Raw genomic sequence first — 16622 nt, 5'->3', positions numbered from 1 at the left:
GGTTTAAGTATTTTAAATATTGCACAAGGGGGCACATTTTGAGCAATAAGTTTTTAGGGCAAATAGAAAAAAAGGTTTTATTTTTAGGGGAGTTTAGGTCAATGGCAGTATGTGGGTAAATTAATTTTGTTAATAATATAAATGAGCGTGATGGGTGGGAAAAAGAAGTTTTTGTAATGAATATAATGTCTGGGGAAAGAGGCAGTTATTTTTGGAAATTCTAGGGGGGTGACTATTTGTTAAATACTTTGAGATACTTTCTGTTCCGGGGGTTTCAGAATGCTAACGATCTTAGGAGTATTGGGGGGTAGGGGGGTTTACGCGCGGAAAGGGGGGGCATCTCATAGAGAATTCAGCGGAAAGACCAGTAACCTTATGCTCGTGATATCAGTTATGTACTTATATCAAGCTGGGACTTCAAATCATTCATGGTTTGTCCTATTTCAAGGAAAATGTTCAACCTTGACTGTTACTGACCGTAATGCACTCTGAAATGTCAATTGAAAGGAGAAAAAAAAAAGGAAACCCCTTACCCGCTGGAAAGAACGCCCGGCATGTTGGGTAACGAGTCTAATGATCGCCACCATTAACTTATGCAAGCGTCAATGAAAGTGGAGGGAAGAACCAAGTCATGGACCTGAAATAGGAACCAAATGCCAGGAATAATTCACTGAGTGTGACCCCCACGATTATTGTCCCTGACCATCAAGAACCGTTATTACGACATACGACTGGTTGGTGGTCTCTTACTGCGCATTATTTTTCTATGTTAGGGATGGGGGTACTTGGTTTAACTTTACTAATACATTGAGGTGTTAGGTCTTAAATGTATTTAGTGGAATTTTTCATTATATTAATTCTTGTTTAGTTGTGAAGAAGTTTTAAGGGAAAAGTTCATTTAATGTTATTACATAATCATGGTTTAAGTACATGTATGTAAATTTATATGATATGCATTGAATGAATATGGTCTATATAGTTATATGGTGAAATTACATACATGTAATTCAAAAAATAGTTTAATAGAATCCCAGCTTTGGGGGTTGGGGGTGGAAGTTAAAATCTTCTTTTTTTGAGTAATGAGAGGGATTTGAACCTTCAATTTTCGACTTACAAGGCCGATGCTTTGAGCTAAGCTATCATTACAGTTGAGTTTTAAGGTTTTGTTTTCATACCAGCTGGCTAGGGGGAAGAAGAATAGGAAGAGGGAGAAATATAAGACAGATGCGACTCGCCCAATGGTAATGAATGGGTATTCTACAGGTATGCCGCCGATTCAAGTAAGGATGGCTACAGTGGCAATTAATGTTCAGAAGACGAGTTGGGAGATTGGGCGGAAAGTTATGCTTTGTTGTTTAGACATGTGTAGGAAGGGGACAAGTATAAGCACGAAGATTGAGGCGGCCAGGGCAATTACTCCGCCTAGTTTGCTAGGAACAGAGCGTAAAATTGCGTAAGCGAATAGAAAATATCATTCGGGTTTGATGTGGGGGGGTGTAATAAGGGAGTTTGCTTGGGTAAAGTTGTCTGGGTCGCTTAGAAGGTTTGGGGAGAATAGCGATATTAGGGTTAGTAGTAGGAAAAATAGGAGATAGCCAAATAAGTCTTTAAAGGAGTAGTAGGGGTGAAATGGAATTTTGTCTATATTTGAGTTAAGGCCTGCAGGGTTATTTGAGCCTGTTTCGTGGAGGAAAATAAGGTGGATAAAAGATATGGCTACAATGAGGAAGGGAAGGAAAAAATGGAATGAGAAGAAGCGAGTGAGTGTGGCGTGGTCGACTGAGTAGCCCCCTCAAACTCAGTTGACTATTTGAGGGCCGGTATAAGGGGCGGCGGATAAAAGGTTAGTGATGACTGTGGCACCTCAGTAAGATATTTGTCCTCATGGAAGAACGTAGCCTACAAAGGCAGTGGCTATGAGCAAGAGGAGAAGGGCTACCCCTGAGAGTCATGTCTCTTTATAGAGGTAAGACCCATAGTATAGGCCTCGTCCAATGTGGAGGTAGATGCAGATAAAGAAAAAGGAGGCGCCGTTTGCATGTAGGGCTCGAATAAGTCAGCCGTTGTTTACATCTCGGCAGATGTGGGCTACTGATGCAAAAGCGGTAGAGATGTCTGCTGAGTAGTGCATAGTGAGGAGGATGCCAGTGAGGATTTGTAGGGTCAAACAGAGGCCTAAGAGGGAACCAAAGTTTCATCAGGCGGAGATGTTTGATGGGGAGGGGAGGTCAATCAATGCGCCGTTGATGATTTTTAATAAAGGATGTCGTTTTCGTAGGGCCATTACTAATTCTTGTAGTTGAAATACAACGGTGGTTTTTCAAGCCATTAGTTTTGGTTAAAGTCCTAACAGGAATTATGTCATATCTTGTGTGTGTGCTCTTATTTGGTTTAATGGTGGGATCAGTTGGTGTTGCTTCAAATCCGTCACCGTATTTTGCGGCCATAGGGCTGGTTATGGTATCGGGGGTAGGTTGTGGGGTGTTGATTTGTTTTGGGGGTTCTTTTTTACCGCTGGTCTTTTTTTTAATTTATTTAGGGGGGATGATAGTGGTGTTTGCTTTTTCTGCGGCTCTCTCTGCGGAGCCATATCCTTATGGGTGGGGCAATCGGTCGGTTAAAATATATGTAGCGGCATATGTGCTTGGGGTCGGATGTGCGTGGAAGGTGTTATTAGGGAAGTGAAGTGGGTTTTGAGGGGGGATTTTAGATGAATCGGGGGAGTTGCTTGTGTTGCGGGGGGATATAATAGGGGTTGCTGCGATACATGATGTGGGAGGTTGAATGTTAGTGTTGGGGGGTTTGGGCCTGTTGCTCACTTTATTTGTTGTGTTGGAGCTGGTTCGAGGTGTAAGTCGGGGAGGGCTACGGACGGTCTAATAGTAGTTTAGTAAAATGATAATTATTAATGTGGTGAAGAATAGGGAGAGAAATGTTTTGATTATACCTTTTTGGATGTTGCTTGTGGTTGTTGCAAGGGAGAGGTTTAGAGAGGTAATAGTTTTAGGGCCTGTTTTTTCCAACCAGGTCTGGTCGATGGTTATAGTAGCAATGGTTTGGCTTAGTTTTAGGAAGGTATAGGGGAAGAAGCGGTGTATGATTGTGGGGTAATAGCCTAGTATGGTAGAGAAGTAGAAGTATTGTTTTGGTATGTAGGGACGTTGTTTGTTAGTAAAAAGGGCGAGCTCTAGGGCAATGGTGAGGCCTAAAATAGTAATTACTAAGGCAGTTAGTTTGATGTAGGGGGGTATGGATAGCATAGGGGGCTTGGGAGGGAGGACTGCGCAAGTTATTAGGAGCCCGGCTAAAATGGTTCCTCATGCAAGTCGTTTGAGGGGGTTGGTAATAGATTTAATGTTTTCGTTGATAGGGGAGAGGGCTGGAAACCGGGGAAAATTTATGTTAACAAAAAAGATTATTCGTAAGCTGTACGCGGCGGTAAGAGAGGTAGCTAGAAGGGTGAGGGCAAGGGCTCAGGCGTTAAGGTAAGAGTTGTTTAGGGCTTCAATGATGGCGTCTTTTGAGAAGAAGCCCGCTAGGAAGGGGGTTCCTATCAGGGCTAGGCTTCCAATAGTAAGGCAGGAGGTGGTAGTGGGGATTAAATAGTGAAGGCCTCCTATTTTTCGAATATCTTGTTCGTTATTTAGGGCGTGAATAATAACACCGGAGCAGAGGAAGAGTATTGCTTTGAAAAAGGCGTGGGTGCAAATGTGTAGAAAGGCAAGATATGGTTGGTTTAGGCCGATAGTAACTATTATTAGGCCTAGTTGGCTGGATGTGGAAAATGCAATGATTTTTTTAATGTCGTTCTGTGTTAAAGCACAAATTGTGGTGAATAGTGTAGTGAGTGCGCCTAGGATAAGGCAGGTAGTTAGGGCGAAGGGGTTGTCTTGTATGAGAGGGCTTAGACGTACAAGAAGAAAAATACCTGCGACAACTATTGTGCTTGAGTGAAGTAGGGCAGAGACAGGAGTGGGGCCTTCTATGGCAGATGGGAGTCAAGGATGTAGGCCAAATTGAGCAGATTTTCCCGTGGCTGCAAGGATTAGTCCAATGAGGGGTGCATTTATATCTAGGGATTTGGCTGTAATAAATATTTGTTGTATTTCTCAAGAGTTTAAGTTGGTGGCTATTCATCCTAGTGCAAAAATAAGTCCAACATCTCCAACTCGGTTGTAAAGGACTGCTTGAAGTGCAGCGGTGTTTGCGTCTGCTCGGGCTCATCATCAGCCAATGAGTAGGAAGGATATAATTCCTACTCCCTCTCACCCAATGAATAGTTGAAATATATTATTCGCGGTCACAAGGGTGACTATGGCAATGAGGAAAATGAGGAGGAATTTAAAGAACTGGTTGATGTTTGGGTCAGATTTTATGTATCAGGATGCGAATTCTAAGATGGCTCAGGTTACGTATAGAGCAATGGGGACAAATGTAATGGAGAGGTGGTCTAGTTTAAAGCTAGTGTTGATGTCAAAGGTTATAATATTTATTCAGTGTAGGTTAGTGATTGTAAGTTCTGTACCTGTGTGCAGGTGCAAGAAAAGGGGGAGAAGGCTAGTAAAGAAGGCTATTTTGACGGCTGTTTTGATGTGGTGTGTGTGTCAGTTGGGGTTTAGAGATTTATATAGAATAGAGGTAAAGACAGGAGAGATTAAGATTACCAAGGTAATAATAAAGCTTGTGGTTAAGATGATGTGAAGAGAGGGCATAACTTCTGCTTGGAGTTGCACCAAGGAAAGGTGGTTCCTAAAACCAGTGGATTACTTCTGTCCTACAGAAGTTTGAGGGGGCCTTGGATTTTAACCAGGGCAATATTAAGTTAGCAGTTATTATTGTTGCAAACCCGCTCGGTGAATGAGAGGGTTCAAACCTCTATATTTAGAATCACAATCTAATGTTTTTGTTAAACTACCTTTACAGTAGGCCGACCCTCAGATAGTCGTAGGCTTAAAGACTAGGAGGAGGAGGGGTAAGAGGTGGAGGGTGAGTAGTAAGTGCTCTCGTGAGTGAGAGGGGTTTATTGAGATTATATGGTTTGGGACTGGCCCTCGTTGGGTTATTAGGTATATGTAGAGGGAGTAGGTGGCAGTAATTAGTGCCCCTGCCCCAGTAAAGATAATAGTTCATCATGACCAGCCAAGTAGGGCTGAGATAATGATTAGTTCTCCTATGAGGTTAGGGAGTGGGGGTAGGGCGAGGTTAGCTAAACAGGTGATTAATCATCATGTTGCTATTAAAGGTAGGATTATTTGTGAGCCCCGAGTAAGGATTATTGTGCGGCTGTGGGTGCGTTCGTAATTAGTATTTGCTAGGCAGAATAGGGCGGAAGAGGTGAGGCCATGGGCAATTATAAGGATGAGGGCTCCGGTAAGGCCTCAGGGGGTTTGGATGAGGATAGCTGCAGCGACAAGGCCTATGTGGCTTACAGAGGAATAAGCAATTAGTGATTTAAGGTCAGTTTGGCGAAGGCAAATTGAGCTAGTTATAAGTACTCCTCATAGGGCTAGAATAATAAATGGGTAGCATAGTTCTTTGGCTAGGGGGCTAAGAATTAGTATCATTCGTATCATTCCGTAACCGCCTAGCTTTAATAAGACGGCGGCAAGGATTATTGAGCCTGCGATTGGGGCCTCTACGTGGGCTTTGGGGAGTCAGAGGTGGACCCCATAGAGAGGCATCTTTACTAAGAAGGCCAGGAGAGAGGTGGTTCATCAAATAATGTTGACATAGGGGGAGATAGGGATTGGACCTAATAGTTGAATAATCAGTAGGGATAGGGTACCCGTTTTATTTTGTAAAGCTAAGAGGGTAATTAAGAGGGGGAGAGAGCTGGCTAAGGTATAAAACAAAAAGTATGTTCCGGCATTGAGGCGTTCTATCTGGTTGCCCCATCGTGTGATGAGGATAAGTGTTGGGATTAAAGTTGTTTCAAATATAACATAGAATATGGTGAGCTCAGTAGCAGCAAAAGCTATAATCAGGGAGAGTTGAAGGGTCACTAGTAGGGTAATATAGATGCGTTGTCGTACAAGGGGGTCTTGTGCAAGGTGATTTTGGCTAGCGAGAATTATCAGGGGGAGTAGCCAACAAGTGAGGGTCAAAAGTGGGGAAGATAGGGGGTCTGTTGCTATGTAGGGGTTAAGCGTAGATCAGTTTGTTTCGGAGGTGTTTTTCAGCCAGGCGAGACTGAATAGTGTGATAATGAAACTATGGAGGAGAGTGGTTGGCCATAGTCATTTGGCTTTGGCAAGTCAGGAGGTTGGAATGAGGAGGAGGGTTGGAATAAGAATTTTTAACACTGCAGGAGGTTGAGGTTTTGTATGTGGTCAGAGCCATGGGTGCGGGCAGTGGCAACTAGTAGGGCTAGGCCAGAGCTTGCTTCACAGGCTGAGAAAGCTAGGAGTAGTATGGGGACAGTTGCGATGTTAATGGTACTTAGTTGTAGGGCTCATAAGGAAGTTGCCAGGAATAGCGATAATATTATGCTTTCAAGACATAATAGGGCCGAAAGGAGGTGGGTTCGGTGAAATGTTAAGCCTATTAGGCCAAGGAGGAACATGGTTGAGAAAGTTATTTGAATGGGGGTCATAAGGTAGTTATGGGGTTAAACCATAAGCTTTTGAGTCGAAATCAAGTGTTTTGTTTAAACTAAAAACCTATTCGGCCCATTCTAGTCCGCCTTGTTGTCATTCGTAGATTAAGCCAAGGGTGAGTAAAATTAGGATAGTGGAGGCCCAGAAAAAGGTGTGATTAGGGAGGGGGAGTTGGCTACTTCAAGGGAGGGGGAGGAGGAGGGCAATCTCTAGGTCAAATAGTAGAAATAGGATAGCTACCAAGAAAAAGCGGATGGAGAAAGGAAGACGGGCTGACCCTAAGGGGTCAAAACCACATTCGTATGGTGATAGCTTTTCATAGTCGGGGGTTATTATTGGTAGTCAAAATGAGATGAGTATAAGAGCTATTGGGATGAGTGTAGTTATTAGTATGAATGCAATAATTAAGTTTATTATCCTTCTTTGGGGTTAAACCAAAATCTAGTGATTGGAAGTCAATAATACTGTTTGTACTAGAAAGATAAGAGCCTCATCAGTAGATTGAAATATATAGGAATAGTCAAACGACGTCTACAAAGTGTCAGTATCAGGCTGCGGCTTCGAAGCCGAAGTGGTGATTTGATGTGAAGTGGTAGTGGGTGTGGCGTAGTAGGCAGACTATTAAGAAAGTGGTTCCGATGATGACGTGCAGGCCATGGAAGCCAGTTGCTACAAAGAAAGTGCAGCCGTAGACACCGTCAGCAAGGGTAAAGGGGGCCTCATAATATTCTATTGCTTGAAGGGCTGTAAAGTATAAGCCTAGGAGAACCGTTAGGGTTAGGCTTTGAAGGGCTGGTTTTCGTGCGCCTTCTATGATGCTGTGGTGGGCTCATGTGACTGTTACTCCGGAGGCGAGGAGAACAGCTGTGTTTAGTAATGGAACTTCAAATGGGTCTAAAGGGGTGATTCCTGTAGGGGGTCAAAGACCTCCTAGCTCAATAGCAGGGGCGAGGCTGGAGTGGTAAAAGGCTCAAAAGAAGCCAATGAAGAAAAAGACTTCAGAGGTGATGAAGAGGACTATTCCATATCGAAGGCCTTTTTGGACAGGGGTTGTATGGTGACCTTGGAAGGTACTTTCTCGGATGATGTCTCGTCATCATTGGAACATAGTAAGGAGAAGAAGGGTTGTGCCGAGGAAAAGAAGGGTGGTGGTTTTGTAGTGGAATCAGGTTGCGAGGCCAGAGGTTATTAGGAGGGCGGAGATTGCGCCGGTTAGTGGTCAGGGGCTGGGGTCAACTATGTGGTATGCGTGTGCTTGATGGGCCATTAGGAATTTTCTTGTAAGTAAAGGCTTAGAAGTAGGACAAAGACGTAAGCTTGAATTATTGCGACGGCAATCTCTAAAAGGGTTAGCAGGAGCAGTAGAATAGATGTAAGTGTGGCGATGGCAGGTATAATTGATATGAATGCTAAGGTGGCAGTGGCAATTAGTTGAATTAATAGGTGGCCGGCGGTGAGGTTGGCTGTTAGCCGTACTCCTAGGGCGAAGGGGCGGATTAGTAAGCTGATTGTTTCGATAATAATAAGTACTGGAACTAGTAGTGTAGGGGTGCCTTCTGGAAGAAGGTGGGCTAGGCTGAGTGTGGGTTGGTTTCGGAACCCTACTAGAACAGTAGCTAGTCATAGCGGGACAGCGAGACCTATATTTATGGATAGTTGTGTTGTAGGGGTAAAGGTATAGGGAAGTATTCCTAAGAGATTTAGGGAAATAATATAAAGTATTAGAGAGACTAAGAGAGTTGCCCATAGGTGGACTTTAGGGGTTGAGGAGGCTAAAAGTTGTTTTGCGAACCGACCAATAAATCAATTTTGAAGGGTTAGGGTGCGATTGCTTAGTCATCGTGGAGAGGGGGAGGGGTAAAAAGCTCAGGGCAGGATCAGTGCGAGTAGAATTAAAGGGATGGTTAGGAAGACAGGGCTCTCAAATTGGCTAAAGGAGTTTACTATCATGGTCAACTTCAGGACTCTGTTTTGGGGCTTTCAGTAGTTTTACTAGTAGGGGGATTTGGGTAAGTGTGGGCAACCACTTTATGGGGAATAATTAAAATGAAGACTAGTCATGAGAAGATTAAAATGTAGAACCAAGGAGCAGGATTAAGCTGGGGCATGTCGCTAAGGGTGAGCGGTAATCACCTAGGGTTAACTTAAAAGGTTAATGCTAAAACCTATTAGCTTCTGAGCGAAATTTTAGCTAGTATAGAGGTTGATCAGTCTTCGAAGTGGATAAGTGGAATAGCCTCTACGGAGATTGGTATAAAGCTGTGGTTTGCTCCGCAAATTTCAGAACATTGGCCATAAAATACTCCAGGGTGGGATACCACGAAAGTGGTTTGATTTAACCGTCCGGGAATTGCGTCTATTTTTACCCCAAGAGTTGGCACAGCTCAGGAGTGAATAACATCATCAGCAGTAATTAACATTCGAACAGGAGAGTCAGTTGGGACTACCATCCGGTGGTCTGTCTCTAATAGCCGAAATTGACCAGGAATCAGGTCTTGTGTGGGGATTATGTAAGAGTCAAACTCTAGGTTTTTGTAGTCAGTATATTCATAGCTTCAGTATCATTGGTGTCCGATAGTTTTTACTGTTAGATGAGGATTATTTACTTCATCCATCATGTATAGGACGCGGAGGGAGGGTATAGCGATTAAGATAAGAATTAGTGCTGGGGCAATGGTTCAGATAGTCTCAATTCCTTGTGAGTCTAGCATGTTTTTATTGGTGAGTTTAGTTGTTACTGTAGTGAGGATGGTATAAAACACTATAGTACTAACTAAAAGTGCGATTATTAAGGTATGGTCATGGAATTGAATAAGTTCTTCTATTACAGGGGAAGTAGCATCTTGTAGGCCTAATTGAAGGGGATATGCCATTATTTAAAATTGGCAGGGGGTTAGTCTGCAACTTTGCTCTGACAAGGCAATGTAATGATTTACTACAATCTTATAAGAAAGTGACAGAGTGGTTATGTGGTTGGCTTGAAACCAACATACGGAGGTTCAATTCCTTCCTTTCTCGGTGGTGGTTAACTTGTACGAAGGCGGGCTCTTCAAATGTGTGGTAGGGGGGAGGGCAGCCGTGCAATCATTCAAGATTGGTTGTAGTGTGTGAGATAGAAAGGACTTCACGTTTAGCGGCAAAGGCTTCTCAGATAATTAATAGAAACATGATAACAGCAACGAGGGAGATTAGGGACCCAAAAGAGGAGATCGTATTTCAGAAGGTGTAGGCATCAGGGTAGTCTGAGTATCGTCGGGGCATGCCTGCTAGGCCCAGGAAGTGTTGAGGGAAGAAAGTGAGGTTGACACCAACGAACATTACGCCGAAGTGGATTTTTGTTCAGACGTTATGGAGGGTGTAGCCTGAGAACAGGGGGAATCAGTGTGCGAAGGCAGCAAAGATTGCAAATACGGCGCCTATTGATAATACATAATGGAAGTGGGCTACTACATAATAGGTGTCATGAAGTATAATGTCTAGTGAAGAGTTGGCTAAGACAACACCTGTTAGGCCTCCTATTGTGAAGAGGAAAATAAAACCTAAAGCTCAGAGGAGGGGGGTTTCTCATTTGATTTGTCCCCCGTGGAGGGTAGCAAGTCAGCTAAAGACTTTTACCCCGGTAGGAATTGCGATAATTATTGTAGCGGAGGTAAAGTAGGCTCGTGTGTCAACGTCTATCCCGACTGTGAATATATGATGAGCTCAAACAATAAAGCCTAGTAGGCCAATGGCTATTATTGCTCACACTATCCCTATATAGCCGAAAGGTTCTTTTTTACCAGCATAAAAGGTAACGATATGAGAGATTATTCCAAAGCCTGGAAGAATCAAGATATATACTTCAGGGTGGCCGAAGAATCAGAATAGGTGTTGGTACAGGATGGGGTCCCCCCCTCCAGCAGGGTCAAAGAAAGTTGTGTTAAGGTTTCGGTCCGTTAGTAATATTGTAATTCCGGCTGCTAGCACAGGGAGCGATAGAAGGAGAAGAATGGCTGTGATTATGACAGATCATACGAATAGGGGGGTTTGATACTGAGAAATTGCGGGAGGTTTTATGTTGATGATGGTTGTGATAAAGTTGATGGCCCCAAGAATTGAAGAAACACCTGCTAGGTGTAAGGAGAAGATTGTAAGGTCAACAGAGGCGCCTGCGTGAGCAAGGTTTCCAGCGAGAGGGGGGTAGACAGTTCAACCTGTTCCCGCCCCGGCTTCAATGCCGGCGGAGGCTAAGAGTAATAGAAAAGAGGGGGGGAGGAGTCAAAAGCTTATGTTGTTTATTCGGGGAAAGGCTATGTCTGGGGCCCCGATTATTAGTGGGACTAACCAGTTTCCAAAGCCCCCGATTATGATAGGTATTACTATAAAGAAGATTATAATAAATGCATGCGCTGTTACAATAACATTGTAGATTTGGTCATCCCCTAGGAGGGAGCCGGGCTGGCAGAGTTCGGCTCGAATTAATAGGCTCAGGGCTATGCCTACTATGCCTGCTCAGGCACCGAATACTAGATATAGGGTGCCAATGTCTTTGTGGTTGGTTGAGAAGAATCAGCGTGTAATTGTCACAGGTAAGATGGCTGAGTAAGTGGGGGACTGTAAATCCCTATACGGAGGTGTAAGGCCTCCTCTTTCCAAACTCGGAGGTGTTACACATAAGATTGCAAATCTTAAGAGGCAACTAACAACTGCCCGGGTTTTCTCCGCCTTTTTTAAGGAGGCGGAGAAAATAGGAAGACGCTTGTTGGTTTGAGCGCTTAGCTGTTAACTAAGATTTTGTAGGATCGAGGCCTGCCTTTCTAGGAAGGCTTTAGCTTAATGAAAGTGTCTGTTTTGCATGCAGGAGATGTGGGGTAGTATCCCGCAAGTCTTATCAGGGACTGGGGGGATTTCACCCTCACTGGGGGCTTTGAAGGCCCCTGGTCTAGTATTAGCCTAAGTTCCTTAAATGATTAAGGTTAGGGCTGAAGGGGTTAGTGGTAATAAAAAGAGGGTTAAAGCTAGGGCGGCAGGGAGGGCGGAGGAAAGAGGGGTGGAGATAGGGTAATTTACTCGTCATTGCAGGCACTCTGGCAGGTTGTTTGGGGAGAGGGAAAGGGTAATTGAGTAAGAGAGGCGGAGGTAGTAGTAAAGGCTAAGAAGGGCTGCTAGGGCAGCAATAGAGGCGTGAGGAATAAAGTTTTGTTGAGTGAGCTCTTGAAGAATAAATCATTTTGGTGCGAAGCCGGAGAGGGGGGGAAGTCCTCCTAGAGATAGGAGTATAAGGGGGGCAACTAAAGTAATGGTAGGAGCTTTTGTTCAGGTGGTTGTTAACATATTGATGGTAGTGGCTTTACATTTCTTAAGAGTAATGAATGTTGCTGAGGTTATGAAGATGTAAATAAGTAGAGCGAAGGTAGCGAGCGCAGTAGAGTGTTGTAAAATTAGTACTATTCACCCCAAGTGGGCAATTGAAGAGTAGGCTAGGATTTTCCGCAGTTGTGTTTGATTTAAGCCACCTCAGCCCCCAATGAGAATAGAGGCTAGGCCAATAATGGTTAAAAGGGGTGGGTGGATTTGTTTGATTTGTAGGAGAAGGATGAAAGGGGCAATTTTTTGTCATGTAGAGACGATAAGTCCTGTATTTAGGCTCACTCCTTGGATTACTTCAGGCATTCATGTGTGTATAGGAGCTAGGCCTAGTTTTAGTAAGAGAGCTAAGGTAATTATTGAAGTGAAGAGGGGGTGGGATATGTGTTGAATGTCTCAGTGTCCTTGGAGTCATGCGTTGTTGATGGCAGCGAAAAGAAGTGTAGCTGCTGCAGTGGCTTGAACGATGAAATATTTAGTTGCGGCCTCGGTGGCTCGGGGGTGGTGAGGTTGGGCTATTAGGGGGAGGATAGCAAGGGTGCCTACTTCTAACCCAAGTCAGGCGAGGAGTCAATGGGTGCTAGAGAGGGTAAGGGCTGTGCCTAGTCCGAGGCTGGTTAACAGAACGATTAACAGGTAAGGGTTCATGTTTTGCATGGGAAGGGGTTAATCTTCATTTTTGGGGTATGGGCCCAATAGCTTAGTTTTAGCTGACCTTGCTAGAAAGTGGTGTAGTGGAAGCACAAAGAGTTTTGAGCTCTTTGGGGAGGGTTCGAGACCCTTTTTTCTAATTTAAGAGTCGGATGGAGTTTAACCTTCATAATCCACTCTATCAAAGTGGTCCTTTAATTCAGGCACGGCTCTAGGCCCTAAAGTTGGGGAGGAAGCCCAGTGAGGGCAATTGGGAGGGCTAAGTGTCAGATTACTATGGCCAGGGTAAGGGGGAGAAAACTCTTTCAGGTTAGGTGTATAAGTTGGTCGTAACGAAATCGTGGGTATGAGGCTCGGACTCATAGGAATAGGATTGAGAGGAGGGCTGTTTTGGTTATTAGATTAGTGGTTATTAGTTCTGGAGAGAAGAGGGTGTTAGAGGAGCCAAGGAAAAGAATGACTGAGAGGGTATTTATTAGGAGAATATTGGCGTATTCTGCCAGAAAAAATAAGGCGAAGGGGCCCCCAGCATATTCTACGTTGAAGCCAGAGACTAGTTCAGATTCGCCCTCTGTCAGGTCGAATGGGGATCGGTTGGTTTCTGCAAGGGTGGAGACATATCATATTGCAGCAAGAGGCCAGGAGGGGAGGATTAGTCATATATTTTCTTGGGTAACGTTGAAGGTTTCAAGGTTGAATCCGCCAGATAAAATGATAATGCATAGGAGGAGAAGGCCAAGTGTAACTTCATATGAAATAGTTTGGGCTACTGCTCGTAGCGCTCCAATGAGGGCATATTTTGAGTTTGATGCTCAGCCTGAACCTAAAAGTGAGTATACGGTGAGGCTGGAGAGAGCCAGGATGAACAGAATGTTTAGGTTCAGGTCGGCGGCTGGAGAAGGGAGGGGGAGGGGGGCTCATAAGGTAAGGGCGAGGGTGAGGGCTAACATAGGGGAAAGGATAAATAGAATTTGGGATGAGGTTGAGGGGAGGATAGGTTCTTTAACAAAGAGTTTTAGCCCGTCAGCAATGGGTTGAAGTAGGCCGTAGGGTCCAACAATGTTGGGACCTTTTCGTAGTTGTATATATCCAATAATTTTTCGTTCTAGGAGAGTTAGTAGTGCGACGGCTAAGAGGATGGGAATAATCAAGGCGAGGGGGTTAATAATGTAGTTTATAATGGTAGGAAGCATTTTTGATGAGAGGATTTGAACCTCCACGGGAAAGTGCTTAGGACTATTGCAGGACCGGGTTCTGCCACATCAGAATATCTTAGTCTAAGATTTTAAGTTACTTTCTAACGTCAATTGATTTGGGTTCATTGAGGTAGAATAAGGTGTGCTTAAGGCAGGGACCTTGTTTTTTTGGTCCTTTCGTACTGGAAAAAACTGTATCATAGATAGAAACTGACCTGGATTACTCCGGTCTGAACTCAGATCACGTAGGACTTTAATCGTTGAACAAACGAACCTTTAATAGCGGCTGCACCATTGGGGTGTCCTGATCCAACATCGAGGTCGTAAACCCCCTTGTCGATACGGGCTCTAAAAGGGGATTGCGCTGTTATCCCTGGGGTAACTTTGTTCGAAGATCGGGTATTCCGGGTCTATTATGGTTAGAAGTTCTAATTATTAGAGGTGTGGCTCTTGGTTTTGGGAAGAGTCTTCCTACTCCTCGGGAGAGTTTTTTAGTTTCTCCTGGTCGCCCCAACCGAAGACAGGGAAGCAGGGTTTCACTGGTTAATAACTTGTTTATGACAAGGTTAGTTCGTGGGCTGCTTTAGCGTCTAAAGCTCCACAGGGTCTTCTCGTCTTATGGTGTAATCCCCGCTTCTGCACGGGGAGATCAATTTTATTGACTTTAAAGAGGAGACAGTTAAGCCTTCGTTATGCCATTCATACAGGTCTTCAATTAAAAGACAAGTGATTACGCTACCTTTGCACGGTTAGGATACCGCGGCCGTTAAACATGTGTCACTGGGCAGGCAATGCCTCCTATATACATAAAGTTTGCAGGAGGTGATGTTTTTGGTAAACAGGCGAGGCCTGAGGTGTTTGCCGAGTTCCTTCTCATTGGTTTAGTCTTTCCTTTATCACACGCTGGTGTAAGATTAATGGATGATTGTTGGTTGTTTTTCTAGTAATCTATTAGTTATTCAATCCCCTCTTTTTTTGGGGCCATTAATTTTCGGTTGGGGTTTGTTTCGATTTACACTTGTGTGGGGAGAGAGGCGAGCTCTCTTATTACTCATATTAGCATAATTACTTTCATGTGGGCATGAAAAAGCCTGGTAGTATTAGAGGAGTTAGATTGGCTATCGTAATAAGGGGTGGAAGGGGTATTTGAGCTTTGACGCTTTCTATAAGGATGGCTGCTTTTAGGCCTACGAAAAGTTGGTACCTTGATTATTATGATCTTTATCCTTCTGATAAAGTTGTATCTTATGTTAAAGGAGCTGTTCCCCCTTTAACTTACGCTCTCGGTGTTCTTTAGTAACTGTCTGGGTGTGATAGTGTGTAGAGAAGCTGGGAGGCTGAACTTATATTCAGTTCTCAGGCAACCAGCTATAACTAAGTTCGGTAGATCTGTCACCTCTACTCGGAGCTCTCCCCACTCTTTTGCCACAGAGACGGGTTCGCCCTATTATTAGGCTGTCTCGGAGTAGCTCACTTAGTTTCGGGGAAACAAACTATAGGTCTCTTTGCTTGGGGTGTCTAACTAATTCATGATGCAAAAGGTACGAGGATGAGTCTCTGCTTTTTTTTGCTTGACTGATTTGTTTCATTTCTTTTTCAGCTTTCCCTTGCGGTACTTTTTCTATAGCTTAAATTTCTTTTTCTGTCGCACATACTAAATGGGTAGAATGATTTATTGGTTTTTTGGGTAATTAATGTGGGGTTATTATTAATTGTTTGTTGTTTTTGGTTAGAAGCTAGCTGTTTGGCATCAAAACGATTTGATTTGCACAAATATCTCTTCAGTGTAAGGGAAGGGCCTTGACTTTTAAGCTACGTTTTGATTATCCAAGTGCACCTTCCGGTACACTTACCATGTTACGACTTGTCTCCCCTCTTTGGCTGATAGTGTTTTAGTTAGGGTGATGTGATTGTTTGGGGAGAGTGACGGGCGGTGTGTACGCGCTTTAGGGCCGGTTTCAATAGAACACTCTATTTTCTATTTACTTCTAAATCCGTCTTCAAATGTGTTTTCAGTTCATTTTTCGTATCTGCTAGGGTTAGAGAATGTAGCCCATTTCTTCCCCCCTCATTCGCTACACCTCGACCTGACGTTTTGGGGAGGGACCAATTTTGCTTACTGTTGAACCCTTAGGGGTAAGCTGACGACGGCGGTATATAGACGGGAAAAGCAAGAGAGGGTGAGGTTTAACGGGGATTATCGGTTATAGAACAGGCTCCTCTAGGTGGGTCTTAAGCACCGCCAAGTCCTTTGGGTTTTAAGCTGAGGCTCGTAATTCCCAGGCGAATAGGGATATTAGGGTTTATTATTGTTTATGGCTATGCATAGTGAGGTATCTAATCTCAGTTTGTACCATAGCTTTCGTGGGGTCAGATTATATAAAGCTACTTTCGTGATAGTACTTCTTATGTCTCGGGTGCGTATAACAGCGAGGAGAAAATTTGGCTTTAGTTTGGGATTTTCTTAACCACTCTTTACGCCGTCTGTCATCAACTTGAGTCTCTTGTATAACCGCGGTGGCTGGCACGAGTTTGACCGACCCTTTTAACTTTAACTGAGTCAAGTTTTCACTAATGGCTTAATGTTTATCACTGCTGGTTTTCCTTGGGGATGTGGCTAAACAAGGTGTCTTGGGCTACAGGGAGTGTGCCTGATACCAGCTCCTCTACCCTGAACGAGGGTTAAGGGCATTCTCACGGGGGTGCGGATACTTGCATGTGTAAGTTTAGTTATAGTTGATGATAAAGCCAGGACCAAACCTTTGTGCTTTCGAGGCTTTTTAGGCCTATTTTAACATCTTCAGTGTTATGCTTTAATTTAAGCTACGCTAGC

At 43.9% G+C, this 16622-nt stretch overlaps 13 protein-coding genes and 24 non-coding genes across 37 annotated transcripts, besides 1 other annotated feature; 9 read left to right on the top strand and 28 right to left on the bottom strand. All coding sequences in view use genetic code 2, as the record gives it.

Annotated features, from left to right (window-relative positions):
• Positions 1-1008: a D loop (control region).
• On the top strand, positions 1009-1076 carry KEF76_t22. The gene has a single exon. It is a non-coding gene; the product is annotated as a tRNA-Pro (tRNA).
• Positions 1076-1146, bottom strand: KEF76_t21. The gene has a single exon. It is a non-coding gene; the product is annotated as a tRNA-Thr (tRNA).
• On the bottom strand, positions 1147-2284 carry CYTB (cytochrome b). Its single transcript has one exon. A coding segment is annotated over exon 1 (1138 nt).
• A 5-nt stretch (positions 2285-2289) lies between these two features.
• Positions 2290-2358, top strand: KEF76_t20. Its single transcript has one exon. It is a non-coding gene; the product is annotated as a tRNA-Glu (tRNA).
• ND6 (NADH dehydrogenase subunit 6) lies at positions 2359-2880 on the top strand. The gene has a single exon. The coding sequence runs from the start codon at positions 2359-2361 to the stop codon at positions 2878-2880; it is 522 nt and encodes a 173-aa protein (NP_443656.1).
• On the bottom strand, positions 2877-4712 carry ND5 (NADH dehydrogenase subunit 5). The gene has a single exon. It carries the CDS (start codon positions 4710-4712, stop codon positions 2877-2879), a length of 1836 nt encoding a protein of 611 aa, NP_443655.1.
• KEF76_t19 lies at positions 4713-4784 on the bottom strand. Its single transcript has one exon. It is a non-coding gene; the product is annotated as a tRNA-Leu (tRNA).
• A 1-nt stretch (position 4785) lies between these two features.
• KEF76_t18 lies at positions 4786-4852 on the bottom strand. Its single transcript has one exon. It is a non-coding gene; the product is annotated as a tRNA-Ser (tRNA).
• Positions 4853-4921, bottom strand: KEF76_t17. Its single transcript has one exon. It is a non-coding gene; the product is annotated as a tRNA-His (tRNA).
• Positions 4922-6302, bottom strand: ND4 (NADH dehydrogenase subunit 4). The gene has a single exon. A coding segment is annotated over exon 1 (1381 nt).
• ND4L (NADH dehydrogenase subunit 4L) lies at positions 6296-6592 on the bottom strand. Its single transcript has one exon. The coding sequence runs from the start codon at positions 6590-6592 to the stop codon at positions 6296-6298; it is 297 nt and encodes a 98-aa protein (NP_443653.1).
• On the bottom strand, positions 6593-6661 carry KEF76_t16. The gene has a single exon. It is a non-coding gene; the product is annotated as a tRNA-Arg (tRNA).
• Positions 6662-7010, bottom strand: ND3 (NADH dehydrogenase subunit 3). Its single transcript has one exon. A coding segment is annotated over exon 1 (349 nt).
• On the bottom strand, positions 7011-7079 carry KEF76_t15. The gene has a single exon. It is a non-coding gene; the product is annotated as a tRNA-Gly (tRNA).
• On the bottom strand, positions 7080-7863 carry COX3 (cytochrome c oxidase subunit III). The gene has a single exon. A coding segment is annotated over exon 1 (784 nt).
• Positions 7864-8546, bottom strand: ATP6 (ATP synthase F0 subunit 6). Its single transcript has one exon. A coding segment is annotated over exon 1 (683 nt).
• On the bottom strand, positions 8540-8704 carry ATP8 (ATP synthase F0 subunit 8). The gene has a single exon. The coding sequence runs from the start codon at positions 8702-8704 to the stop codon at positions 8540-8542; it is 165 nt and encodes a 54-aa protein (NP_443649.1).
• A 1-nt stretch (position 8705) lies between these two features.
• Positions 8706-8778, bottom strand: KEF76_t14. Its single transcript has one exon. It is a non-coding gene; the product is annotated as a tRNA-Lys (tRNA).
• On the bottom strand, positions 8779-9469 carry COX2 (cytochrome c oxidase subunit II). The gene has a single exon. A coding segment is annotated over exon 1 (691 nt).
• A 4-nt stretch (positions 9470-9473) lies between these two features.
• On the bottom strand, positions 9474-9541 carry KEF76_t13. Its single transcript has one exon. It is a non-coding gene; the product is annotated as a tRNA-Asp (tRNA).
• Positions 9542-9543: 2 nt separating this feature from the next.
• Positions 9544-9614, top strand: KEF76_t12. Its single transcript has one exon. It is a non-coding gene; the product is annotated as a tRNA-Ser (tRNA).
• COX1 (cytochrome c oxidase subunit I) lies at positions 9606-11162 on the bottom strand. The gene has a single exon. The coding sequence runs from the start codon at positions 11160-11162 to the stop codon at positions 9606-9608; it is 1557 nt and encodes a 518-aa protein (NP_443647.1).
• A 1-nt stretch (position 11163) lies between these two features.
• On the top strand, positions 11164-11230 carry KEF76_t11. Its single transcript has one exon. It is a non-coding gene; the product is annotated as a tRNA-Tyr (tRNA).
• On the top strand, positions 11231-11293 carry KEF76_t10. Its single transcript has one exon. It is a non-coding gene; the product is annotated as a tRNA-Cys (tRNA).
• Positions 11294-11323: 30 nt separating this feature from the next.
• On the top strand, positions 11324-11396 carry KEF76_t09. The gene has a single exon. It is a non-coding gene; the product is annotated as a tRNA-Asn (tRNA).
• A 1-nt stretch (position 11397) lies between these two features.
• Positions 11398-11466, top strand: KEF76_t08. Its single transcript has one exon. It is a non-coding gene; the product is annotated as a tRNA-Ala (tRNA).
• A 1-nt stretch (position 11467) lies between these two features.
• On the bottom strand, positions 11468-11538 carry KEF76_t07. Its single transcript has one exon. It is a non-coding gene; the product is annotated as a tRNA-Trp (tRNA).
• On the bottom strand, positions 11539-12590 carry ND2 (NADH dehydrogenase subunit 2). Its single transcript has one exon. A coding segment is annotated over exon 1 (1052 nt).
• Positions 12591-12593: 3 nt separating this feature from the next.
• KEF76_t06 lies at positions 12594-12663 on the bottom strand. The gene has a single exon. It is a non-coding gene; the product is annotated as a tRNA-Met (tRNA).
• KEF76_t05 lies at positions 12663-12733 on the top strand. The gene has a single exon. It is a non-coding gene; the product is annotated as a tRNA-Gln (tRNA).
• A 3-nt stretch (positions 12734-12736) lies between these two features.
• KEF76_t04 lies at positions 12737-12806 on the bottom strand. Its single transcript has one exon. It is a non-coding gene; the product is annotated as a tRNA-Ile (tRNA).
• Positions 12807-12811: 5 nt separating this feature from the next.
• On the bottom strand, positions 12812-13786 carry ND1 (NADH dehydrogenase subunit 1). The gene has a single exon. It carries the CDS (start codon positions 13784-13786, stop codon positions 12812-12814), a length of 975 nt encoding a protein of 324 aa, NP_443645.1.
• On the bottom strand, positions 13787-13860 carry KEF76_t03. The gene has a single exon. It is a non-coding gene; the product is annotated as a tRNA-Leu (tRNA).
• KEF76_r01 lies at positions 13861-15539 on the bottom strand. The gene has a single exon. It is a non-coding gene; the product is annotated as a l-rRNA (ribosomal RNA).
• KEF76_t02 lies at positions 15540-15611 on the bottom strand. The gene has a single exon. It is a non-coding gene; the product is annotated as a tRNA-Val (tRNA).
• KEF76_r02 lies at positions 15612-16554 on the bottom strand. The gene has a single exon. It is a non-coding gene; the product is annotated as a s-rRNA (ribosomal RNA).
• Positions 16555-16622, bottom strand: KEF76_t01. Its single transcript has one exon. It is a non-coding gene; the product is annotated as a tRNA-Phe (tRNA).

This window comes from Monopterus albus, mitochondrion (assembly GCF_001952655.1).
Source record: "Monopterus albus mitochondrion, complete genome".
Taxonomy (NCBI): Eukaryota; Metazoa; Chordata; class Actinopteri; order Synbranchiformes; family Synbranchidae; genus Monopterus; species Monopterus albus.
The sequence above is the reverse complement of the archived record's forward strand: the minus strand, read 5'-3'. Positions and strand labels throughout refer to the sequence as shown.